The 26,836-nt window shown below is 44.3% G+C and overlaps 1 protein-coding gene across 2 annotated transcripts; it reads left to right on the top strand.

Annotated features, from left to right (window-relative positions):
• Positions 1 to 1,126: 1,126 nt before the first annotated feature.
• LOC131378763 (uncharacterized) lies at positions 1,127 to 26,525 on the top strand. Of its 2 annotated transcripts, none has more exons than XM_058423957.1 (2): positions 1,127 to 4,469; positions 26,499 to 26,525. In XM_058423957.1, the coding sequence occupies exon 1, from the start codon at positions 1,142 to 1,144 to the stop codon at positions 3,791 to 3,793; it is 2,652 nt and encodes an 883-aa protein (XP_058279940.1). In that variant the 5' UTR covers positions 1,127 to 1,141; the 3' UTR covers positions 3,794 to 4,469; positions 26,499 to 26,525. The 2 variants fall into 2 exon arrangements, with proteins under 2 accessions (XP_058279940.1, XP_058279939.1); XM_058423956.1 differs by lacking the exon at positions 26,499 to 26,525 and adding an exon at positions 10,288 to 10,360.
• The last annotated feature ends 311 nt before the right edge of the window (positions 26,526 to 26,836 follow it).

Consider the following 26,836-nt stretch of genomic DNA (forward strand, 5'->3'; position numbering starts at 1 on the left):
CACTAGGAACCCAGACTTGGTATCATGTACATCTGTGATGTGGCGAAAACTTATACGACTCGGGCCATTAGAATACGCTTCTGCTTTAGCAGTAATGAAGCGGGAGGACATGGAGGAGACGGTGCTTGATATGGCGAAGAAGCTCCGAGCATATGCAGATGCTGTGCATGGCCCAACACACGCCAGGATCGCAGCTGTAGAAACACGTCTACAGAAACTAGAGGATAAGATAGATGAAAATCATAAGAAACTCAGGGAGGAGATTAGAGAGGACCTTCTCCAAATCTCAGCAGTGCAGATCAGAGGTTCTGGTACCCAACGTAGACGCTCCCCGGCTAGGGAGAGAGGGTACACTCCACGTGCTGAGCTGTGGTTCTTCCTGCGGGACTGTGGAGAAAATATGAACAGATGGGATGGAAAATCTACGGCTGCCCTGGCACAATGGGTGCGTGAATTGAAGGAAGTCAAGACTCAAAGAGGGAGTTCCACCAAAAGGGAAGCGGCTCCAGTTGCCCGTAGCCGAAGTGCCAGGTATGACGATGATGACATGTCCGACCCCCTTGAAGGAACCTTTAAGACATATGCTCAAGGAAAGAAGGATAACCAGGCTTAGAGGGGCCCTGCCTCTAGCCAGGTAGAGGCTAGGGAAAACCGTGTATTTTGGACTGTGTGGATTCGTTGGCCTGGCACATCAGAACCACAAAAATACGAGGCCTTGGTTGATACTGGCGCGCAGTGCACATTACTTCCATCAAGACATGTGGGGGAAGAATCTGTTTCCATTGCTGGGGTGACAGGGGGTTCACAAGAGTTTACTTTGGTGGAGGCTGATGTGAGCCTGACTGGAAATGAGTGGAAGAGACACCCTAGTGTGACTGGCCCAGAAGCTCCATGCATTTTGGGCATAGACTTCCTCCGGAATGGGTATTTCAAAGACCCAAAGGGATTTAGGTGGGCATTCGGGATAGCAGCTGTGGAGACAGAGGGTGTTAAGCAGTTGAATACCTTGCCTGGACTATCAGAGAACCCATCTGCTGTAGGTCTTCTGAAGGTGGAAGAGCAACAAGTGCCAATTGCCACTTCAATAGTGCATCGCCGACAGTATAGAACAACTCGAGATGCTGTGATCCCCATCCACAAGATGATCCGTGAGCTGGAGAGCCAAGGGGTGGTCAGCAAAACCCACTCACCCTTCAACAGCCCCATCTGGCCTGTGCGCAAGTCTGACGGAGAATGGAGATTGACTGTGGACTACCGTGCCTTGAACGAAGTGACTCCACCATTGAGCGCTGCTGTGCCGGACATGCTGGAACTCCAGTACGAGCTGGAGTCCAAGGCAGCAAAGTGGTACGCCACAATTGACATTGCTAATGCCTTTTTCTCCATTCCTCTGGCTGCAGAATGCAGGCCTCAGTTTGCTTTCACCTGGAGGGGCGTGCAGTACACCTGGAACCGACTGCCCCAGGGGTGGAAGCACAGCCCCACCATCTGCCATGGACTGATCCAGGCTGCACTGGAAAAGGGTGAGGCTCCGGAACATCTACAGTACATCGATGACATCATTGTGTGGGGGAACACAGCAGCAGAAGTGTTTGAGAAGGGAAAGAAAATCATCCAGATCCTCCTGGAAGCTGGTTTCGCTATCAAGAAGAGTAAAGTTAAGGGACCAGCTCATGAGATCCAGTTCCTGGGAATAAAGTGGCAAGATGGACGGCGGCAGATTCCCACTGAGGTCATCAACAAGATTACAGCGATGTCCCCACCAACCAATAAGAAGGAGATGCAAGCTTTCCTAGGTGCTATAGGTTTCTGGAGGATGCATATTCCCGAGTATAGTCAGATTGTGAGCCCTCTCTACCTGGTCACCCGCAAAAAGAATGATTTCCACTGGGGCCCTGAGCAGCAGCAAGCTTTTGCCCAGATCAAGCAGGAGATCGCTCATGCGGTAGCCCTTGGCCCAGTCAGGACGGGACCAGATGTGAAGAACGTGCTCTACTCAGCAGCCGGGAACAATGGCCTGTCTTGGAGCCTTTGGCAGAAGGTGCCTGGGGAGACTCGGGGCCGACCCCTGGGATTTTGGAGTCGAAGCTACAGAGGGTCTGAAGCCAACTACACTCCAACAGAGAAGGAAATCTTAGCAGCCTATGAAGGAGTTCAAGCCGCTTCGGAGGTGATTGGTACAGAGACGCAACTCCTCCTGGCACCTCGACTGCCTGTGCTAGGGTGGATGTTCAAAGGGGAGGTTCCCTCCACCCATCATGCCACTGATGCCACATGGAGCAAGTGGATTGCTCTTATTATGCAGCGCGCCCGTATGGGTAAACTGAATCGCCCTGGGATTTTGGAAATAATTACCAATTGGCCTGAGGGTGAAAACTTTGGCCTCACAGATGAAGAACAAGAGCAAGTGACACGGGCTGAAGAGGCTCCACCATACAACCAATTGCCAGCAGAGGAGACGCATTATGCCCTTTTCACTGATGGTTCCTGTCGTATTGTAGGGATGAACCGGAAGTGGAAAGCAGCCGTGTGGAGCCCCACACGACAGGTTGCTGAGGCCACTGAAGGAGAGGGTGGATCAAGTCAACTTGCAGAACTCAAGGCTGTTCAATTGGCTTTGGATATTGCTGAAAGAGAGGGGTGGCCGAGGCTCTACCTCTATACCGATTCATGGATGGTAGCCAATGCTCTGTGGGGATGGCTGAGGAGGTGGAAAGAGGCTAATTGGCAGCATGGAGGGAAACCAATTTGGGCTGCTAAGGAGTGGAAAGACATTGCTACCAGGGTAGAGAGACTACCTGTGAAAGTTCACCACGTAGATGCCCACATCCCCAAGAGTAGAGCTAATGAGGAACATCGAAACAACGAGCAGGTAGATCGGGCAGCAAAAATAGAGGTGTCAAAGATTGATTTAGATTGGGAACACAAGGGAGAGTTGTTCCTAGCTCGATGGGCCCATGATGCCTCAGGCCATCAGGGCAGAGATGCCACCTATAAGTGGGCCCGAGACCGAGGGGTGGATCTAACCATGGACAGTATTTCTCAGGTTATCCATGACTGTGAGACGTGTGCTGCCATCAAGCAGGCCAAGCGGGTGAAGCCCCTATGGTATGGCGGGCGATGGTCCAAGTATAAGTATGGGGAAGCCTGGCAGATTGACTACATCACCCTTCCCCAAACCCGCCAAGGCAAGCGCTACGTGCTCACAATGGTGGAAGCCACCACGGGGTGGCTGGAGACCTACCCTGTGCCCCATGCTACTGCCCGAAACACCATCCTGGGCCTTGAAAAGCAAGTCCTGTGGAGGCATGGTACCCCCGAGAGAATTGAGTCAGACAACGGGACTCATTTCAAGAACAGCCTTATTAACACCTGGGCTAGGGAACATGGCATTGAGTGGGTGTACCATATTCCCTACCATGCACCCGCTGCAGGCAAAGTGGAGAGGCACAATGCATTGTTAAAAACCCAGTTGAAAGCATTGGGTGGGGGATCTTTCAAGAATTGGGAGCAGCATTTGGCAAAGGCCACCTGGCTGGTCAACACCCGAGGCTCCACCAACCGAGCAGGCCCTGCGCAGGCTGAGCCTCTGCATACAATAGATGGAGATAAAGTCCCAGTGGTGCATGCCAGAGGTCTGTTAGGGAAGACAGTGTGGATCAAATCTGCCTCAAGTTCAGACAAACCCATTCGTGGGGTTGTCTTTGCTCAGGGACCAGGTTGCACATGGTGGATAATGCAGAAAGATGGAACAACACGATGTGTACCTCAGGGAGATCTGATTGTTGGGTGAGAATCATTTACAAACATCACTGTCTGCTGAATGTTATTGCCATTGTCTGTACATTAAACCACGCAGAATGAAATAGAAGGAAATGTGTAAGTGAGAGGGTATTGCTTGTATTCTTTTTTTCTCTGTGGGGAGAATGGATGGAAGTTTTATGTGGAATATATATTGGTTCTGTCTGTAAGTCAACGATATGGGGATAAGGGGTGGAAGATGTCATGGGGTGACTGTGTATCCCCAATCGTCTGTTGGGTGCAGGGGGGAGGGCAAGCGCGGTTTGTTTTTCCCCAGGAAAACTCTGCTCATCGGAGTGACCTTGAAGCGGGGGAGCTGGAACACAGCAAGACAAAAGAAGCTCTGTTGTTTTTTCCCCGGCAGTTAGTTAGTTAGTTTAGTGCTAGCGTAGTTAGACGCTGTAGAATAGCTGAAGCTTTTTGCTTTTTTTTTCTTTTTTCTTTTTTTGTCCTTTTTTCCTTCCTTTTTGCTTTTTTTGTCCTCTCCTCGGAACTGTTCCAACCTCTCCGGACTAAGGACCTGGGGAAGCACCGGGGGCCTCCACAGGGGACCCACCCCACCAAGACCAGCCCTGCACATCTCCTTTTCTCCCAGCGTCAGCGGAGACGGAGCGGTGGAGCACAGTGACGACCCTCGAGGAGACTTTCTTTAAGTTTGTTATCCCTCCGTAAGCGGCACGAAGCTCTTGTCATCGGGTATTGTGCTGGGAGTGCTTTGCCTGTTTAATAAACAGGTTTTTTCCACTTCTCTCTGAGGAAATCTTTTTTCCCGAACCATTTGGAGGAGGGGAGGGGGGCCCCGTGGGAGGGTTTCTCCCAAAATCTGCCTGAAACCACCACAGATAGTGCTGATCTGTGAGACTGCATGGAAAGTGCCTGACCTGGGGTGGCCCTGTGAAGCTGGGGATAGAACCTCCATCTTCAGGGCTCTCTCTCATCTCCTTTGCTCTCATTGCTGTGATTATGGTTCTCCAAGGGCACCACAGGCAAAAGTTCCATGGCAGGTTGTCTATTAATATTTATGCCGCAATTCAGGAGGTAATGCATTGTTAAAATACAAGTTGGAAATGCACCAAATTGAATCACTTTTAGTACTAGAAATTACCTATTTCTACGTCAGATAGAAGGGGGGGCATCATTATGTTATTTTATTTTTTAACCAAGGTATTTGCCAGTTTTGACATGGCTTGAATTAAAGGGCAGTAAATGATCTTGTGTAGATAAAGTTTTTCTAAGGAATGCAAGATATCTCTGTGAAATTTAATGTTAGGAGTTAAAAAATATTTATAGTAATCACTCAGTGAGTCAGGACATGCAGGGATCAGCTGTGCCATGTCAGCCAAGCTGTCTTCATGTGTTGGATATGGCATGCACAGAGGCCACTGGGATTTTCCCTTTGCTTCCATGCAATTCCTCCTGCCTGCATGGAGAAAGAATATTTTTATCACTGGTATCACTTCATTTTTGCAGCGGTCTGCTGGCATCAGGTTAGTAATATAAACTCTGTCAGAGAGAAATCTCTGCCTTCCACAGGCTGCAAGATCCACAATTGTTATTTAGAGTTAAGCCCCTCAGAAAGTGGTCCTTACTGAAACTGTTCAACCCCCAAAAGAATTGTTGGTTATTGTTATCTGAGGACCTCCTACAGCCTGCCCTTGGTCAAGTAAGGCTCTTTTTGTTTTCAATAGGACTTTTTTCTGAGACCAAGCTCCGAGCTTTCATGCAAGTAAGCAAAATACAGTGAAAGTAAAACATTAATTAAAATATATTAAAAATAATTAAAAAAGAAAACATTAGAGAAGAGTGTGGTGCTCAAATAGAGCACTTTTTTTTCAGGTCACTTGGCTTTTTGATGTTATTTCTGGCAGCTTTGTTAGCCTGGCTCCATCACGTTCTGCTCTGAATGATAATGTGATGGGAGATGATCAAAGTGAGAATTCTGTCTGGGTTTGAAAAGACAGGTATCTGCTAGGGAGAGGCAGGGCCTCTCTAGGAATGGGGAATTCCAATCCCTTCCCTCCAAGTTATTATAATTTGGAAGATTAAAAAGGCTTTTTCAGTCAGAGCTATGGGGAAAGGAATAACAGTTTTTACTAGTAAATATAACACAACAAACAAACAACAACTGCAATAATAATAATAATAAACAGAACCAAGAACCCTGAGGGGCTTTGTCTCACAAGTCCCGGGCAGTCTGATCTCTTGGGACCCCGAGAGCACCAAGCCGAAACGGTGGAAAAACTCCGGGGCTGATGACTGGAAATGGTGGGTTGTCCCAGCAGGCGGGGGGGGGATGTGTCCCGGCAGGCAAAGTGAGCAGTGCTGAAGAAGCTGCGACAGCTGGACAGGGGCTGACCCAGCTCCAGCAGGACAGGCGAGGGGCTCCGAATTCCTGGATGCTCCAGCAGATGATAGAATTCCCAGGACCGGACCCTCCGTCAACAGTGGACTCCTCACGCAGCCAGCAGTCGCCCGACCGTCCCCTCCCCTCCGAAACCAAGAGCAGAAGAAGCCACCTTCAGCTCCTGGAGCCCCTGAGCCTTTCCCTCCCCCTCAAACTAAGTGGTCTACTTCTTTTGTGTGGGTCAAGCACCCTTTAAGCATCAGTATTTAGTCTCCTAGCAGCTTATGGGGGTGGAAAATTCCACAGGAAAACTTAACCCCCAATAAATGCAAAAGGCTCAGGACATTTAAAAAAAAAATGTTCTATTCTGGAAATTGTTCTAAAACTATAAACAGATTACATTAAAAGTCTGTCTTACCCAACATGGTTGCTCATCATCCTTTTTTAGAAGGAGCTATTGAGAAGTTTGGGTAAACAGCCTTGAATTCTTTATGATGGCAGGCTGGAAATTTCTCTGGAATTTTAGGCAACCCAAGCCTCTCTGAAATGGAATGTAACTTATTTCTGCTGCTAGGTGCCTTGTTTTAATCTTTATACTTAAAAGTGGCAAAGCATATGGATCAGAACACCCACTCCTGCTAATGGACACAGTTCCCTGGACTTGGGTGTCCAATTATGCCAGCTAAAGATCTGTCTGTTTCTGGGCTTTATTTCCTTATGTTTCTTGTCTTCCTGATCTCTGACCCTTTATCAAAGGAATACCATCTATAATATGGTAATAACATGAAAATCTGAGCTCTCTTTCTAACAATATACCCCAAAGAATTGTCAGGATGCTCACCTTTATGGGAAGAGCAGCTGATGAGCAGTTTCAGCCTCACAATCATCTTTTCCTGGCACAGGGAGAAAGTTTGGTACCTGTGAAAAATGCATATTATATGGCTCTACACAAGATATTTCCTATATGTATTATGTTGTATTAATTGTTAATGTTGTATTAATATTTTGCTAGTATGGTAAATGTAGTTTTGTAGTTAAAATGTAGTGTTTTTGTACTAACCACAGGAAAACGTAAATCTTTCAGGAAAAAAAAAAAAAAAAGGGGGTTTGCTGCTTCCTTATCAGAAGAGACCAACTCCTCCTGCCTCTCTCGGCCTTGAGGATGCCATAGAGATTAAAGAAGAAAAAAGTGATATTAACCAGAGACAATTCTTTGTTTGAATAGAATTTATGCATTATGTATGAAATGTATGAATATTCAACAGGCTATTGCTTTTAAGAGGTAATCCTTTGTTAACAGAGTCCTTCTCCAGAGCATTTTGCTTGGGGGAAGCACCCAGACGTCTGTAACTTTGTTTTTTTATTGTCTCATATTGTCCTAGCTCTAATTGTTCAATTTTTTTTACTCTAATTCTATTTTTATAACCATCTTATTTACTATTAAACTTTTAAAATTTTAAAACAAGTGATTGGCATTTTTCACAATTATGGTAGCAGAGGATGGTTAAAACACCTCACTGCCGGTGCCCCAGTGGAATCAGGGTGAGGACGGCGCGCCCTGCCCAGTTGGCAGCCTCGCTCTGTGTTCCCCTGCTGTGAACGACAGATGCAGGTTACGATCAATGGACAAGAGGAGGCAATAAAACAAAGAAAAGGGAAAAGATTCCCTAAAACCGCGCCAGTTAGCCCCTAAGACTAAAGTGTACACGAAGACAAAGACCCAAGGGCAAAGGACAGGTAAGTACTGGTTTGGCCGGAGCGGTTAAGGGGGGGATGAATGTGTGTGAATGAGAGGCAGCTGGTTATCCCAGACCTGCTAAGCCAGTGCGGAGTCTCCTATGCTGCGTTTCCGTTCTTTTGCGAGAAAGACGGCCAGTAAAGAGACAAAGCAAGTGATAAGAAGAGTGAGAGAATCCCCCCCCAGGGAAACTGGGACTGAGTTTTAGAGAAGGGGTGGGACCCCTAGGAAGTAAAAAGTCTGCTGGATTGAGGGGTAATTGCCCAAGATCATCCAGGACTAAAACCTGCTGGGTTGAGGGTTTAAATATCCCAAGAACACCCAGGGTTCTGCCGGATTGAGGTTATGCCCAAGAGCATCTGGGGTTGGACAACACAGCTAGACTGAGGGGATATCCAAGAGCACCGGGACTGGCCAGTAACACCTAAAATTGTAATAGGTGATTTGAAAGTAAAAGGTACCTTATTGTTGTTTTGTTGTGTGAGAGTGAGTCACACACAAAATCTGCCTCAGTTTCCCCGGGCGGGTGGGGGCTGTGGCAAAACGTGTGTGTGACCTGCGATTCAGCCCTTTTCCTCCGGGAGTGTGGAGGGGGGGGTTTTGTAGTAAAAGTGTAAGTGACACGCAAATTAGCCTCATAGGTGGACCGGCACCAGAGGCGACCAGATTCTGGGCCCTCCTCAGAGGCCCAGCTATACTGGAACCCAGAGATCAAAGCCAAGGTGAGGGGGGGCCACACAAAGCCATGATTCTCTGGTGACAGGCTTCATGTCCTAAGAGTGTGAAAGAGTGTGTAAAAGTGAAGGAGAAATGAAGTAAGAGTAGATGGAAAAAGCACATGTAATGTTGATTGTTATATCTCCTTGGAGGGAGGTGTATTGTATTGAATAGTTGTGTGGGATAGAAGGGATTTTTTTGTGTGTGTGTGCATAGATAGAAGTAAGTGGTCTTTAGGTTGTAAGAGAAAGTGAAAAACAGAGGTGGGGGACAAATAGATAAGATATTGAAAAATGGGACAGAAAAACAGTAAGTTGGATACAAGGAAGAAAAAAGAGTGTAAAAAATTACCAACAGAAGTACCTCAAGATAGCCCTCTCGGCATTATGTTAGCTAACTGGGATAAAAACCCTTGTACAAAAAAAAAAAAAAAAAGGAAAAGGTAAAGATGATACAATTTTGCATGATAGAATGGGCAGAGAAGGAAATAAGATCTGACCACGTTTATTGGCCCAGATACAGCTCTTTTGAGAATTGGATTTGTCAGGCTCTAAATATATTTGTAAATTCAAAAGAACCATTTAATCCTGAAGAAAGAGAATATGCCACATGTTGGACAGGAGATTTTAGGAGAATAAAAATCTTTCACGTATCAGAAACGCCCGAGACGAAACAAGAAAAGGGGAAAGAAAAGGGAGGGGAACAAGAAGAAAAGAAGGAAAAAGAGTGGGATCCTTTGCAGGCTTTGCCCCCTCCGTTCCCGCTCGCGCTTCCGCCGTTCGCGGCTGAGCCCCTTGTCCCGGGTCCCGCTTCAGCCCCGCCTGCCTCGGTTCCCATCCCGAGTGCCGGCTCACAGCCCCCGGCAGCTGCGCCGGTCCCTGCATACACCCCATCCCCGGCCCCGCTAGTGAATTTGTCTGCCCCGGCTGCCTGGTCTGCGGCTGCCCTAAGGGCTGTGCCGGGGGTCCCTCCTGACGCGTGGTCTAAGACCACCGCCCCGACCGTGCCGGGGGTCCCGTCGGTCCCAGCCGTCCTATCTCCAATCGCTTCCCCCACTGCCCGATCCCCGGCTGCCCTGCCTGTGCCGGCTGCGCTGGGCGCTGCCTCTGTTGCTTTGTCTCTGCCGGGAGCCACTGATTTAGCCGCCATTAGCCCCCTGCAGGCTGCCCACGCTCCCCTCTGGTATCCCCCGGAACTGCCCTCACCTCTGCCGGTCCCGGCAGCAAACCCCGCCTACGCTCCGCCCTTGGAGGACCAAGCCTAAGCGCTATGCCCTCCCCTCACCCCCCTTCCTGCCCTGAGCTCCGTTCCCTTGGTAACCACAGCTACTGCTCAGAGAAACGACTTCTCCCTAGAAATGCCTTATCGAAACACTAGAAGTTCACTTAAAATACAGCCCTCTCTGGATTCTTTCTCAAAACACGGGAAAAAGACGACAGAGGATAAAAACCAAAAATGAGATAAAGAAATCAGTCTATTTCCACTAAGAGAAGTCTCAATGGGAGGGTGTGGAACAGGGTTTGTAAATGCCCCTTTGACTTCTTCTGAGGTCAGAAATTTTAAAAAAGAAATCAAAGGAATTTTAGAAGATCCTATAGACACAGCTGAACAACTAGATCAATTTTTAGGTCTGAATATTTATACTTGGGAAGAGATGCAGTCTATAATGAAAATAATATTTTCTCAGGAAGAAAGGCAATTAATCAGAGCAGCTGGAATAAGAGTTTGGGAAAAAGAGAACCCACAAGGGCCCCCCGGAGAAGACAAAATGCCAACTGCGCCTCCTGAGTGTGGTCAAAATAATGAGGAAGGGAGGAAACACATGAATGAATATCGTAATTTAATAATCAAGGGAATAAAAGACGCAGCACCCTGAGGGCAAAATGCTAAAAAAGCTTTTGAGGCACAGCAAGAAAAAGAAGAATCTGCAACTGAATGGTTGGACAGACTTAGGAGAAATATGAAACAATATTCCAGAATAGACCCTGAAACTATAACGAGTTAATGCTTTGTTCATTGAACTTGCAAACACAGGATGACTCATGATTTTTAAGAGAGCCTTTAAACTTGCAAACACAGGATGACTCGTCATTTTTAAGAGAACCTTTAAACTTGCAAACACAGCATGACTCGTCATTTTTAAGAGAACCTTTAAACTTGCAAACACAGCATGACTCATGATTTTTTAGACACATATGCTATTGCTTAACAAGGCTTTTTGAGCTCCAGGAAGGGGAACTGTGGCTGTTTTCAGAAGATAGAAGACGGTCTCCTAGCAACAAGATAACATCGATATGATAACAGAAGAAAAGAACTGCATAAAACGGAACTGGAAGACCGTAACCGCGCGGCAGTCGGCGGAGTGCAGACTCTCCCTGTCGCCCAGCGCTGCATTTGCTTATGCCCCGCTTGCTGGAATTAATAAAATTTTAATTGGGACTAAATCTTGAGTCGTGCAATTTATAACAAAACTGATGTGGGAAAAGCTTTGTTAAGGATTAACTTTGTTACTAATGCCTGGCCAGATATTAGAAAAAAAATTTTAAAAATTGACGATTGGCATAATAAATCATTATATGACTTATTAAAGGAGGCTCAGAAAGTTTATGTCCGAAGAGATGAAGAGAAAGCTAAACTGAAAGCAAAACTTATGGCAGTCACCATGCGAGAAAACAATTTCCAAAAAAATCAAAAACATACAGGCACTACTTCTAGATATGAAATTAGTAGAGACAGGGGAAAGGAAAAGAATAGAATCCCAATACAAACCAAGTCTCAGCAGCATTCCAGGAATGTCTGCTTTTACTGTGGGGGTGAGGGACATTATAGGAAAAATTGTCCTAAGGAGGTAATAGATCTGAAAATCTTCAAAGAGATGAGCACAGAGGAGGAATAGGGAGGTCAAAAGCTCTATTTTTTAGGGGACAAATACCATCTAGAGCCTGTGGTAACTCTAAAAGTGGGTCCCCAAGGAGAAGAATTAGAATTTGTGGTAGATACAGGGGCAGAAAGAACCTGCCTGCTAAATGTACCAAAAGGTTATAGTGTGAATAAAGATTCTGCAAAAGTAACAGGGGCAAAAGAAGAAACTTTTACAGTTCCAGTCATTAAAGATGTAGTAATTGAAGGGGAAACTACAATTTGGATGGGAGATGCCTTATTAGTCCCAAAGGCAGGTAGCAACTTACTAGGAAGAGACTTACAAGTGAAATTAGGAATAGGGGTTATACCAGAAGATGGGAAAATGACAGCTAAAGTTTTAAAATTAGGCCAAGAGGATGAAGAAAAAATTAACAAAGAAGTTTGGGCTGGGGAAGGAAATAGGGAAGGATTAAATATTGACCCTATAAGTGTTACAATAGAGAGAAAAGATTGTCCCATACGTGTACATCAATACCCCATATCTTTAGAAGGACGGGAAGGTTTGAAGCCAGTAATAGAAGGACTAATAAAGGATGGGACATTAGAACTTTGCATGTCTCCCCATAATACCCCTATTCTCCCAGTAAAGAAGCCTGATGGGAGTTATAGACTAGTACAAGATTTAAGGGAGGTTAACAAAAGAACTCGGTCTCGTTACCCAGTGGTACCCAATCCCTATACACTTCTAAGTAAAGTTCCACCCCAGCATCAGTGGTTTAGTGTAGTAGATCTTAAAGATGCTCTTTGGGCCTGTCCACTAGCCAAGGAGAGCCAAGATATCTTTGCCTTTGAATGGGAGGATCCAAAAAAAAACCTGGAAGAAAGCAGCAATTAAGATGGACAAAATAACCGCAGGGGTTCACAGAGTCTCCAAACTTATTTGGGCAAGCTTTAGAAAAAATACTGCAAGCCTTCTCCACTCCTCCTGGAATACAAATTATCCAATATGTGGATGATCTTTTACTATCTGGGGAAGATGAAATTGAAGTTAGAGAAGCTACAATAAAACTTTTAAATTTTCTTGGAGAAAAAGGATTAAGGGTATCAAAAGGGAAACTGCAATTTGTAGAACCAGAGGTAAAATATCTTGGACACTTGATAAGTAAGGGTAGTCGAAGGCTCAGTCCAGAGAGAATTGCAGGAATTTTATCCCTTCCACCTCCCTCTTCAAAGAGGGAAATCAGAAAACTACTTGGATTATTGGGATATTCTAGATTATGGATTGAGGGGTACACACAGGCAGTAAAATTTTTGTATGAGAAATTGACAGAGGGACATAATATAAAATGGACCAAAGAAGATGATGATAAATTAGAAAAATTGAAGTTAAAACTGGCCTCAATACCAGCTTCAGGCTTACCTTCACTAGAAAAACCCTTTCATCTGTATGTGAATGTAGAAAAGGGGGTAGCTCATGGAGTTCTAGTCCAGGAGTGGGGAGGAGTAAAGAGACCAGTAGCTTATTTATCAAAGATGTTAGACCCAGTGAGCCACGGCTGGCCAGTATGTATTCAAGCTATAGCCGCTACTGCAATCCTGGTAGAAGAAAGTCATAAACTTACTTTTGGAGGTAAACTAATTGTGTGCACACATCATGCGGTTCGAAATGTGTTAAATCAGAAAGCTGAAAAATGGTTGACAGACTCTAGAATGTTAAAATATGAAGCAATCGTGATAGATAGTGATGATCTGACATTAGAAGTAAACAGAAGTTTAAATCCAGCTCAATTCGTATATGGAGAACCAGCAGATAACCTAATACATAACTGTTTAGAAATTATCCAATTCCAAACAAAAGTTCGGGGGGATCTTGAAGAACAAGCCCTTTCAGAAGGGGAAATAATCTATGTGGATGGTTCCTCCAGATGTCTACAAGGAAAAAGAATGCCAGGGTATGCAGTAGTTGATGGAAAAAACATGCAAACTATTGAAAAAGGAAAATTACCTTCAAACTAGTCAGCTCAAACTTGTGAATTATATGCTCTAAAAAAGGCACTGGAATATTTAGCACACAAGAAAGGAACTATATACACTGATTTGAGGTATGCTTTTGGAGTAGTACATACTTTTGGAAAAATTTGGGAAGAAAGAGGATTACTTAACTCAAGAGGAAAAGGATTAGTACATGAGGGACTCATTTTAGAGATTTTAGAGGCATTAAAACTACCTGAAGAAATAGCTATAGTACACATTAAGAGACACCAAAGAGGAGTGACCCCAGAAATAAGAGGAAATAATTTAGCAGATCAGGAAGCTAAGGATGCAGCAGAAAATGGAGCTGAAAGAGTTATGTTAATATTAACTCCAAATGAGGAAAAATTGGAAATCCCAAAGTTTAGTGAAGCAGAGAAAAAAGAATTAAACAAGATAGGAGGAGAACAGGCTGAATCAGGGAAATGGAAACTTCCTGATGGAAGACAATTACTTAATAAAATACTGGCTAGAAAAATATTAGATGATATGCATCAGAAAACCCACTGGGGTACTCAGGCTTTGTGTGATCATTTTTTAAGGGACTATGGATGCATTGGGATTTTTGGAGTAGCAAAGCAAGTAACTGAAAAATGCATAACTTGCCAAAGGATAAAGAAAAGTAATGAGAAAAACAACATTAGGAGGTCATGAGTTAGCTCTTCGACCATTTCAAAGTATCCAAGTAGATTTTACTGAACTTCCTCAAGTACAAAGATGGAAGTATTTATTAGTAATAACAGACCATCTAACTCATTGGGTAGAAGCAGTTCCCACTACCAAGGCCTCAGCCAACATGGTAAGCAAAACCCTTTTAGAACAGATTATTCCCAGATATGGAATGGTTAATAGAATAGACTCAGACAGGGGAAGGCATTTTACGTCAAAAGTGTTACAACAAATAATTCAGTCTTTAGGGATAAAATGGGAGCTGCATACCCCATGGCATCCACAGAGTTCTGGTCATGTAGAAAGGATGAACCAGACTTTAAAGAGAACTTTGACCAAATTAATAGTTGAAACCCAAATGTCATGGGTACAATGCCTACCTTTGGCCTTATTGAGGATCCGAACACAACCCAGGTCAGACCTGGGAGTGTCACCCTATGAAATGATGTTTGGGTTACCCTTTTTAACCACCCAACATGAAAATGCCACCTATGAGGCAGGGGAAATGAGCGTTAAAAGATACGTTAACACCATTGCAAAAACTCTTGAAAACTTACGGTTGAAAGGAATAATCCCTCAAACCACACCTTTAGACTTTAAAATCCATAGTGTTCATCCAGGGGAATGGGTGCTAGTAAAAACCTAGAAAGAACAATCTTTAACTCCCCAATGGGAAGGTCCTTTTCAGGTATTGCTGACGACCGAGGCTGCGATCCAGACCAAGGAACAAGGGTGGATCCACGCCAGCAGAATTAAAGGACCTGTGGAAGAACCTAAGGAGTGGACGATTACATCTGAACCAGGTGATACAAAATTGACCCTTAAATGGGGACTGGGTGGTAATGAACTGGGAAGACCCAAATGGTCCAAGAAACATACCCAGGATCACACCTAATTGGGAGATAAGGCCAAGCTTATATCAGTGGTTTCAAGTACCACCTGGACAAGCTTTGAGATGCCTCTGATACCCTCCTTGGGGAGGAATACTTCCACTCCAAACAGGAGGATCAGGACTGTTTCGGACAGAGAACTCTTGTATTCACGCCTTAGCCTGTGATTTATGCAAAGAGGAAGAGGAGTTGCAACTTCCATTGGTGCCAGACCAAATACCCTGTTTCATCCACCCAAATACCAGACATGCTAGCTGGGTTAAATGTAAATGTTTAGATTGTGGGAAGAATTAGTATTGTAGTTCACACAAGCGATGCTCTCGTTGCAGGAAGCGTCAAGGGCCAAATCGATCTCCTATCCAAGTAGAATTCGAAGAAACTGAAATAATAACTTTGTTTTGTAGATAGGAATTATTAGTGCCTGTTGAATGGGAGATACCTGAAGAACGGTAGGAAACGACAGTTAAGGAGTGTCAAAAACGATTTGTCTGGAAATTAGCTAAGAGGACGTGACAAGGAAATAGAGGGCAAGACCAGATTGGCCTCTGTATTCGCCACCAAGAAGATCAAATACACCTGCTGTGGGTTGCAACCCCATAGGCATGGGAGGTGGGAGTATAAGCCATACTGGACCTCTGTTACTCCTTTTTCTGTCACTCAATTTTTGTCTTCTCCCTTTTGGGATATCGACAAGGCCATGTTACAGATGTTACCAAAAGCTGTACATGGAAAGACACCAAGGTTCTTTTTTCATTTCTCACACTCATGTCAACAGCCACTGTTATAACCCATCCAAATTAGGCAATTGCATACATAAAGGGAAGAAGTACTGGATTGCAGAGAACTTAGGAACAAGTGGTAGCAGGATGGGAAATCAATGCCCAGAAGAGGAGAGATGGATTTGTTTTACCTACATTACTGGGCAAAAAGTACAGGATTTAGTAAAAGAGCAATTGATAAGCAAAAAGGCTAAGTCAGTACAACCACCTAAGCCTGTGCCAATTTCAATCAATGATTTGTATACCAAACTTGAACAGCAATTAGAAAGAGAAATAGATATCTCAAGGATGGGTAAAAATCAGTTTGTAGAATTGGGGGAAAGAATAAGTAAGGAACTTAACATAACCAATTGTTGGGTCTGTGGAGGGGCTTTGATGTCAGAAGAATGGCCATGGAAAGGCAGCAGCTTAGGCCCAATTGAGCTTCTAAAATGGAACCAAGCAAGTACAAGTGGAGAAAACAGATGAGAAGGGTGGATTTTAAGCTCAACAGTGATAGGGGAAGAATGTCTCTGGCGCACTGGGAAAAGCTTCCTCTATGAAGTAGGAAAAACACCCTGTAAAAGATATAAGGTTAGTAATGGAACTTCTGTATGGTGGGTCCCAGAAGCACCAACCGTGTATTGGACCCAAGAAAAAGCAAAAAAAGTGAATTGTAAGTATGATAACAAAACAAACCTTTTCCAATGTAATGATACAAGTAAAAATCCTTACTATGGCATCCCAGAAATTTCCAAATTTTGGGAGAATATAGATCAACAAAAATTTAACTATTGGAAAGCTCCAGATGGCTTATTTTGGATATGTGGAAAAAGAGCATACCCAAAACTCCCCTCCCAGTGGAAAGGGAGCTGCACTCTGGGAATTATACAGCCAGGATTTTTTCTTTTACCAGGACCTGATGGGGATCAATTAGGGATACCAGTTTATGAGGATTTAAAGCAAAACAAAAGATAATTGATTGGAGGATTTCAAAAATAGGGAGATGAGGAATGGCCCCCTGAATGCATACTGGAAACATATGGGCCAGCTACCTGGGCACAAGATGGGAGTTGGGGATATCGAACCCCAATTTATATGCTAAATTGTATTATAAGACTTCAAGCCACTGTAGAGATAATAACGAACAAAACTGGTCAGGCAATGGAATTAATATCAAGGCAACAAACCCAAACAAGAGCGGCTGTGTATCAGAATAGGTTGGCTTTAGACTATCTATTAGCTGAAGAAGGGGGTGTTTGTGGAAAGTTCAGTACATCAGATTGTTGTTTAAAAATAGATGACAATGGAGATGCCGTCCTGGACATAGTCAATGATATCAGAAAAATCACCCACGTACCAGTTCAAAAGTGGGAATCAATGCTAAATACTAGCTGGTGGGATAATGTGTTGGGAGTAGAATGGTGGAAAAAGTTAGGCTTCTTCCTTTTATGCGCTACAGCTGGTCTAATATTTCTTCCTTGTTTGATCTCCTGTTTCATTAAGCTCATCACCAGTGTAGTACAAGGCATGCAATTAGTGGACATTGACCAAAAGTTGCCTACAACAACACCACCACAAAGGATTATGGTGTTAAAGAAACAAAATAATATAGAAGACCCCTTCAAGGAAGCAAGATTGATTTGTGAAAAAAATGAGCGAATAATGAAGGCTAGAAAACAATGAATATTGCTCGAGCCAAATTAATTATATAAAGAAAGAGGGAGGATTGTGAAAAATGCATATTATATGGCTCTACGCAAGATATTTCCTATATGTATTATGTTGTATTAATTGTTAATGTTGTATTAATATTTTGCTAGTATAGTAAATGTAGTTTTGTAGTTAAAATGTAGTGTTTTTTGTACCAACCACAGGAAAACGTAAATCTTTCAGGAAAAAAAAAAAAAAAAAAAAAAAAAAGGGGGTTTGCTGCTTCCTTATCAGAAGAGACCAACTCCTCCTGCCGGTCTCAGCCCTGAGGATGCCATAGAGATTAAAGAAGAAAAAAGTGATATTAACCAGAGACAATTCTTTGTTTGAATAGAATTTATGCATTATGTATGAAATGTATGAATATTCAACAGACTGTTGCTTTTAAGAGGTAATCCTTTTTTAACAGAGTCCTTCTCCGGAGCATTTTGCTTGGGGGAAGCACCCAGACATCTGTAACTTTGTTTTTTTATTGTCTTGTATTGTCCTAGCTCTAATTGTTCAATTTTTTTACTCTAATTCTATTTTTATAACCATCTTATTTACTATTAAACTTTTAAAATTTTAAAACAAGTGATTGGCGTTTTTCACAGTACCTGTTCCTGGCTTTGTGGTGGGATATTAACCATTTCTGCATTTCCAAGGAGCAATTGCTCTGTGGGCTGAGTGGGTAAATAAACTTATTGGCAAGTGTCACGATCCGCTCGTACAAGCGGGGGTTGTGATGGTTCGTTTACTGATCTCAGAGTGCAAAACACAACACAGAGGGGATTTCAGCATTAAAACAAATGCACCTTTTATTGATTGACCATAGCAAATGCAATAGAGGGATTAAGTGTGTGTGTGAGAGAGAGAGAGAGAGAGAGAGGAAAGAGGGGATATAGCTACCAAACGTGGAGACGGAGTCCTCGTGGTCCGGTTGATGGGTCCGCCTGTCACGTCGGGGAGAGTCTCTCTCCCAATCTCTGGTTAACTCAGGGGTTTTTATTATAGTCCTCAGTCACGGGGGGAACAGGTAAATGTATTGAAGCTCCCGAGGGGGAACAGGTAGTCCATGTTCTTAGCAGTAAGCAAGAGCCATTGTCTTCTTGGTCCAACGATCACGCCTCCAGACAAACATCTCACTTTGGTTAAGTCCACCCCAGCCCCCCCGTATTGGGGTTGTCAGGGTCTGATGTCTCAGTCCTTGAGAGGGGCTTCATATAGGGGTCTCAATCTCAGTCCTTGGAAGGGGGTTTTGATCTCTGTCTGTCACGATGGTTGTGAAGCAGATGAAGGATTTCCGTGGGGGACCACCAAAATTACTCCAGAAAGTTCCCTTGGCCAAGAGGTGGGGAAATTCATAGGCTATTGTCATGAAGCAGGGACCATGAAGCAGGTGTAATCTTCAGGTACAGAACTACCATTACACTGCTCAAAGCCAGTGTACCGTGGCGTGGTGACACAGGAAAATGGGCCTGCAGACGATTGGCAAACATCCACCTCGAGCAGGCCAGAACTGCAGTGGGGTCCTCAGGGTCCTTATGACGATCGTGAGGCAAATGAGGGGAACTTCAGACAGACTCTTACAGCAAGCCAACAAAACAGAAGGCCATTTCCCCTGATTTTAGCTGCATTGTAATGCTTGGGAAAGTGAGAAATTTGTGAGGTTTTTAAGGGCTCCATCCTCTGGTGCTCTCAATCAGTGCGAGGATGTGGCTGAAGCAGGAGGCAGAAATCCACAGGCACTGTGACACCTGGGGTATGGAATGGAGCTACACAGGAGGATTTCAATCTCCGGGCAAGATTTGACTTTCTGTTTTGATTTATGGGCTGAATATAAATGTGTATTTTAAGGAGTCATTAGAGTTTATGGTTTGAAATATGCAGGTTTGCATAGGAAAGGGTGCCCGGGCTCCTTGTACAGCCCCACTCACTTTTTTATAATAGAAAAAATGGCACAGAATTGTGTGTAGGAAGAAAGCCCTTCACCTCAGGCTCTTTACACCAAATAAATGATGGGATGGTCAGGAATGGCATGATCCATGAGAAAACAGGGAAGGAAAATAGGGAATACCTGTGCTGTTCTTCATTGTGAAACATCTATGCCAGGTGTATTTTTATCTAAATCAGTTTTGGCGATGTTGCTAGGCAAGTGCTTGAGAAGTGCTGGGCCTTGTAGGTGCAAATAAAGAATGGCACAGCAGGAAGGAGCTCGACCAGCTGGGACGTCCTAAATGTTGGGAGAGACACATCAGGACAATCCCTTTATCTCCACAGTGAGAGGTTTTGGCACCTGCCAGGCTCCCCTGTCCCCATCCTGCTGCAGACTGGAGCTCCTCTCCTTGGGTGGCAGCAGCACTTGCAGCTGGTGACCCTTGCTTGGTACCCTTTGGCTCTGCCTTCGCCTCAGCTCTTATAGTTTGTGTAAATGCTGCTCTTGTTTACAGTAATGGGAATCTGCAGTAGCGCCTCTGCCATTTCTCCAGCACAAATACTGCACTCGGGGTAATTCCCATCTCCTGCTCGGTGCAGATGGAGCCTGGGAGGCTCCTTCCCAACATCCCCACATCCTCCTCCTCCTGGTCTGCGAGCCCCAGGGGACTGTGCCAGCCACACAATGAATCTGTGAGGATGGGGGAGCTGCCCTTTGTCTTTTTTCCTCCTCTCATCCCAGCACTTTCCAGCCCCAAACCCAGCCGTGGCTCAGGACCCGTGGATGCAGCCCTCAGCTTCTTCCCCACACCTCATGACATGCAGATTCAGCCCAGAGAAAAGACTGCCTGGCCATCACAAATGGTTCATTGGCTCCATGATTTGTGTAAGCTCGAATTTTCCACTAATTCACTTATATATCCTAGATGGAAAACACAGCCCCGGGGCTGCTATAAACCATGCTGCTGGAGCCACAAAGGGCCGTCCTGCCAGCTGGGAATCGCTGGAGTATGTGGAGCGTCGGGGGCTGGGGCAGGACTCAAATCCTGTGGATGCACTTGTCAGAGGGGCCATGGTATGGGAGCAGGTCCAGCCCTTCCCTGGGGTGCTTCCAGCCCTGGGTCAGCCCAGTCAGTGCAGGGACAGGCAGGAGCCAGAGCTGTGTCCTGGCCACCACGCTGGCTCTGGTCAGTGTCCACTGCCTAAAACCAGCCCCTGGTTTGGGCTGTTTGGTGCCAAGCATCCTGGCTTGCTGTGCTTTGCTCTCCTGCAGCCTCCATGCACCCCAGGGCTTTGTTTTGTGCCATGGTGCAATTCCCCAGCATTAATTTCCTGTATAAGCCACCCATAGATAATTTAAGAGTGTTTTCTTTTAAGCACAGCAAGAGCGGCACATTGGCTGATTCCCCAAATGATTGCTTGTCTTGTGACAGAGAACTGTTGACCTGCTCCTTTAATGTTACAAATCTGCATCTAACTGCTCTCTTAATCCAACCTACTTCCTTCTTTTTTATGAAATTATCCCTTTAGCCTTTTTCCTGGGCTGGCTTTTCAACACTAACATTAGAAACAGGCTGCTCAGTTCTTTCCCCTGCTAACATCTTGCCCAGAGCTAACTTGCAGATTCACTCTGTCAGCTGTAAGATATAGATATACTGTTGTCTTAATTACTCATATTTCTCCTGTTGCTCATAATTCTGCTTGTTCCACCAAAGAGCTCTTCAGAGAGCTTTACTGCTTCCCTCTCCCTTTCTTTGGGGGTTTAAAGGTTGTCAGATATATAAACAATCCTTGTTGCAGAGCTTTGGTGGTGAGTGTCCTTTGTGGAGATTTAGGGGGATGGGAGGACTAAATACAGATGCTTTTAGACTCCATCTCTGAGGAAGGAGAGAACACACATCATACTACCTTGCATAACAGAGCACCAGGGAGGGTGTTTGGCAAATCCCTTCTCTAATGAACAGTGAAGCAGCTGTTTCTTCTGCAGCTTATAGTGCAGATGCCGATTGTCGGGAGAAGGGTTTTCTTTATCCACTACCGATTATCCTTGGCTGTATCTGGCTGACTGCTATTCCTCTAAAAATGCTGTTGAAAAGGGACTGGACACTTAAAAAAAAAAAAAAATCTCTGCTGTGCCATAGGGAAGCTGTAGTCCTTTGTGGTTTCAGCTCTCTCTTTTATGATTAAATACTACTTTTTTTGTTATTTCTATTAATTAATCTGTCTGCCACAGCAAGTATTGCATGTTGAGTGATGTAGAGAAGACTGACAACGTGTTGTCCATGGTTTTTTGGCACAGGTTGGAACAAGTTTTGTCACCTCTGTGAGTTCTCTAGTGAGTTAAACCTTTGGCCAAAGTCCTTCTCTCATGCCTACTTTGGGTCCACTCTCCATTTTGGCAGCCCTCAGCTCCAAGGTAGTTCAGTGGCAGAATAGATTTTAGTATTCAGCTGGTTGTCTCAGTTCAGCTGGCTGACAGGTTCAGCATGCAGCACTGTGAGTTAATTGTTAATTGAATAAATTAGGAGCCTGTCAAACTGCTGTGGTTGAGCCTGTTTCCCTCATAGAGCTTGTACTGGTGGAAGTGGCTGGAGGTGGGACTGTGCTTTCCAAGAGTGAGGCTTAATCCCCTTGCTCCAGGTTTTGTTGTGATTCTTTTATATATAATTTAATATATTTATATCAGTTTTTCAAATAATTATCTGGTGAAAATGCTGAACAACAGAGTGGTGAGAGGTGGTGACACCAAAGGTAACACACAGGTTTCATCTGATCTAATAGCAGTAACAGGCAAATAAACACTGCAGTAAGTCATGACCATACTCTTCCAGTAGCACAGATGAGACTAAAGAATCTGTTAGAGGAAGCAAATGGAAACAGATGAGAGAAACTGGTGAGAGAAATTAGAAATAAAGAGTAATTCAGTTCTGTGTAGAGGAATACCACGGGGAAAATAAATCTTCAAGTCAGTGATTTGTTCTTGAAGAGCTGAAAGGGATCAGGGGAGCTGTCTCAGGCAAGTCAAGTTCCAGGCAAGGTCACAGGAGTGAGGACACGAGGGAAATCCTGGCAAGTTGTCTCAGTTCAGACCATTGCCTGTAGGAAACTCAGAGTGAGGGAACACCATGTGGATAACACACAGTGAAACCCCAGCCCCAGACTGCACAAGAGGACTGGTGAGGATGGCCCTGCCAAAAGTCCAGGTTCTCTGAGGTTTGCCACAGGAATGTGTTTGGTGCAGAGAAAACAGAGCCACGGGCTGTGATGCTCAGTGTGGGCATCACCCTCTCCATGTGCAGGGTGAGCTCTGCCTGGGGCCAGGCTGTCCCAACATCTCCCTGCCTGGGCAGAGGAGGGCACCAGGGCTCCTCCAGGAGGACTCTGGGGCCTCCACTGAGCCTGGCACAGCTCTGAGGGCTGCTTAACGCTGCAGAGTGCACGTGGTGAGCTGGTATTTGGCTCTATTTACTCAAGGTTTCCTCTTGGAATACCAGAGCTGCCTCCTGGAGCAGCCCTGAGGGCACAGGGCTGGGTAAGTTGGTGGCCATGCAGCTACTTTGGCACCCTGGCCACTCTGGCACTGGGCAGTCCCTCCCTTGCAGAGGTGTTGGGCAAAGGCACTGACCTGGTGCCTCAGCTCTCCAAATACAGGGATGTTTCCCCATGAACTCCTCTCTGCAAACACAAGGGCTGTTAAAAGAAGGTCTCATGACTGTGTGGTACTTGGATGCCATGGCAATGTAATTAGCTGCAGAGCAATCTTACTAAAAATGTCCTTGGTGGAGGAGAGGACGGGGTGGGAGAGGATGGATGCTAAAGGGGAGGAAGTTTCCAGACCTGTGGCTTCACCACAGCTTGGCTGCTCAAGCCAAGTCCTTCAGCTCAAATGTGAATCCAGAGGTTCAGAGCATAATGCTTACTACAGAGTCCATGTGGGAGAGAAAGCAGCACAAACTCTTGGAGGTGTTAAGGGATTATATAACAGCTTCCCATCCCCAAGCCTTCCCAAGCCTTTGGAAAATTTAATAAAGTATCTTAGGCTAAAAACCTTTTTGAGCTGCTGCATAACTTGAAGCAAACTTCAGAAAAGCATTCCCATTACTTTTCCCTTGTTCTCCTTTTTTCTCTTCAAGTGTTAACTATGGATCCAGGAACTCCCAGGCTGCTTAATCCAAAGGAGGCAGACACGGGGTTCTGCATGGATCTCAGAAAGCCTCGGTACAGGAAAGCTGTGCTACTGATTACTTTATCTCTGTTACTCTGCCAAACCCTCAGAATTTGGCAACCTGGGCCTCTTTATATCTGTTAGGCCTTTTTTCCTCCCTCCCTCATGACCTCTGTGGCTGCATTTACCAAAAGTTCCCTGTATTAGATATGAGGCTGTGTATCAGCATCCACAGGGCAGATATTCTCAAGCTGCTGAAGTATTGAAGAATTCCAGAATACTGGAACTCTGTGAGGCATTTGGAGTTCAACTTTAGCTCTGGTGAGCTGGAAGTTACGGTAGAGTCATTTCACCAAGTTCTGTTCTCAGCTGTGTCTTCTAGAGAGGAAGAAATCAGTTTCTGTTGTTTATGGTTAATCCTACTGCACATTTATATAAGCAATTATAGATTTTATTTTGGGGTTAAATGAAGACTAACCATAGGAATAAAAGTAAGGTTTCATAGGGATATTTTTTAAAACTTAAGTGAGATAGATCAGTGATCCAGTGGAGGGTAAGCTAGGATTTGGTGGCATTTTGGTGGATTTCTGTATTCAGACATCGTTCTCCTTTATTTGAATTTTCATGCATGTTAGGACAAGGCACAGGCAGCCGTGTTTTCCATCCTGATGAAGGAAACAGAGCTCAAGGAGTTGAGCTCAGATTGGCTTCCACTGCAAAAAAATTTCTCTCTGTCACCCGAATCATAATTTTAAAGCATGAAAACTCTTCATCAGGACAGCAGCATTTTAACTCCTTACATTTTGCAACCTGATCTTTGCAGAGCTAAAAAAAAATCCCCGTTCACTGAAGTTGTTCAGAGTTTGCTCTGGGTTGTAAAAGTCTTTAAGGTCACCTTGATTGCTGCATCTCAGTGTGGTCTTGACAGGGAGTTTGCGAGGAAACAACCATTGCTGTGATTTAATCCAAATCTGTTTAATCACATATAATCCACATTACTCAAATATGCTTGCCCAGGATCCAGTTTCAGAGCTGTACTGAAGGGAGGAAAATCTTGTGTTGTCACAAGTCCTGCTGACATCAGTGGGGTTTCTTATTGATGCAGGACATAGTGCTGGCGCATGCAATTACAGCAAAATTTGGGGTTTAGCATATTTGCAATTTACTGTATTTTTAGGAAGCTGTTGCTTGGACGTGAGTGAGTAAATGAACTCTGGACCACATCCAGCAAAATCTTGGACTAAAGAGTTGTGCCAAGTGCCAGGGAAAATTATACAATAATGTGAAATAATTTGTGGTGTGATTAAAAAAAAATGTAAATGTTTGGTTTATATTTTTGTCTTAGAAATTTCATTTGCTATGAATGAAAAAAGATCTTGTGCTTCCCTCAAGGCATTCTGTGTTGGGTCAGAAATGTTTCAACAACAAAAACCATAGGATTTGTCAGCATAAATAACACCCAGATGTTATTGCAGTGTTACTGGTTATGATTTTCATCTCCAAGTTCCCCAAATCTATTCAGCCCCTGTTACTGGGATGTGGAATCATTAATTGTCTGTGTAATCACAGACTCCTTCCCCTATGGTGTTTACTAGGAATTTACATTTCCACAGCTCTGTGGCCTTGGAGCCCTCCATCCCAGAACCTGCATCCAAAACTTGCATTAATAAACCTGCATCCCAAACTGTGCATCCCCAAACCTGCATCCAAAACCTGCATCCCCAAACCTGCATCCCAAACCTGCATCCCAAACCCGCTTCCCAAACCCTGCATCTCAAACCCTGCTTCCCAAACCTGCATCCCCAAACCTGTATTCCTAAACCTGTATCCCAAAACCTTCATCCAAAACCTGCACCAAAAAACCTTAATCAAAAACCTGCATCCCAAACCTGCATCCTGAAATATACTCCCTCTAGCCACCCCCTGGGCTCTCGCTAGCTCAGTTGTTCAGGGGTTTTAGGGAAATATATTTCATAGAGACAGAATAAAGATTTCAAAAGAGTGGCTCTCACCCCCAGGCTTCCGTCCAAGCTTTATTCTTGATGTGATGTTCCAGGAGAGAGAGAGCGAACAGGAAGAGACGGGGGTTTATCTAGTTTTTGGGCCAAGGAAAGATATTGGCCCTGAGCCAATAGAGTCAGGAGTAGGTAAGATAGGGAAGAAAGGTTAAACTACATGACACAGGCTTCAGGGGGACTCTGAGGGGAAAAAACATTCCTCAGAGGAACACAACAGCATCCCAAAACCTTTTTGGAGCCAGTGGAGCTGTAAACAGCTGAGCCATCCTGGTGAACAGAGCCCACGCAACTGTGCAAAGTAATCTCTAAAAAAATGATGGAATAGGCAAAAAGAAAACATCACACTTTCCAAACCACTGAGACCCCAGCCAGGCTTCAAGGTAAATACTGAAATAAATAGTGCATAATCTGAGAGACTGAATCTGTACCCATAACCACAGTTTGTTGCTCATCTAGTGAAATAATAAATACAAGGTGAACTTTTTTCAGCTTGCAAACTGTGTCACCTCTGGTGCATTTCCGACGTGACTTTTTTTTCTATCTGTGGCCATTTTGCAATTTTCTCTGGGTTTGTTTTGATTGTAAATAGGCACACACATTAGCTAAAGCCAGATAATTTTCTCCTGGCCAGCTTTGCCAGTAATTCACTGAGCTATGTAATTGGGTTTGTATAAAATTATGCACTGCAAACTTGGGAATAAGTAAAACAGAAACAAAAAGTTGATTTTTGTAAACAGTTCCATTTTTTTACATTCAAAGCTTCTGTTTGCCTCCATTTTTCTACTCCCTATCATGATCATTCTTTAAATGTTGAATGAAAATCCAGCTACAGGATAAATTCAAGCAGAACTGGTAATAATTTCTGGTTTGGTTTGTAGGTGGAGTTGAATACAGTGGTTAACTACAAGCAATATGTTATGAAGATGATGGTGTTCAGACAAATACCCAATTTGATTCTGATAAATTGGATGCGAGACTTTGACCAGTATAAGAACAGGTGAGAACCCTTGAGACTGATGCAGAAATAATCAGTGTTTTGATGGTCAGGAAAAATATTGCTCCAGCAGCACAATAGATCTATTAAAAACTCAAAATACTAATTACAATCTGCCTAAAAACTTATTATAAATGGAGATAGAAACATGTTTATATTATGGGGAGGCTTATTTGAAGATAAGCAGGAAACCAGTCGCACATCTTCACAAACATAATTTTA

The sequence above is a fragment of the Hirundo rustica genome, chromosome W, assembly GCF_015227805.2.
Source record: "Hirundo rustica isolate bHirRus1 chromosome W, bHirRus1.pri.v3, whole genome shotgun sequence".
Lineage (NCBI taxonomy): Eukaryota > Metazoa > Chordata > Aves > Passeriformes > Hirundinidae > Hirundo > Hirundo rustica.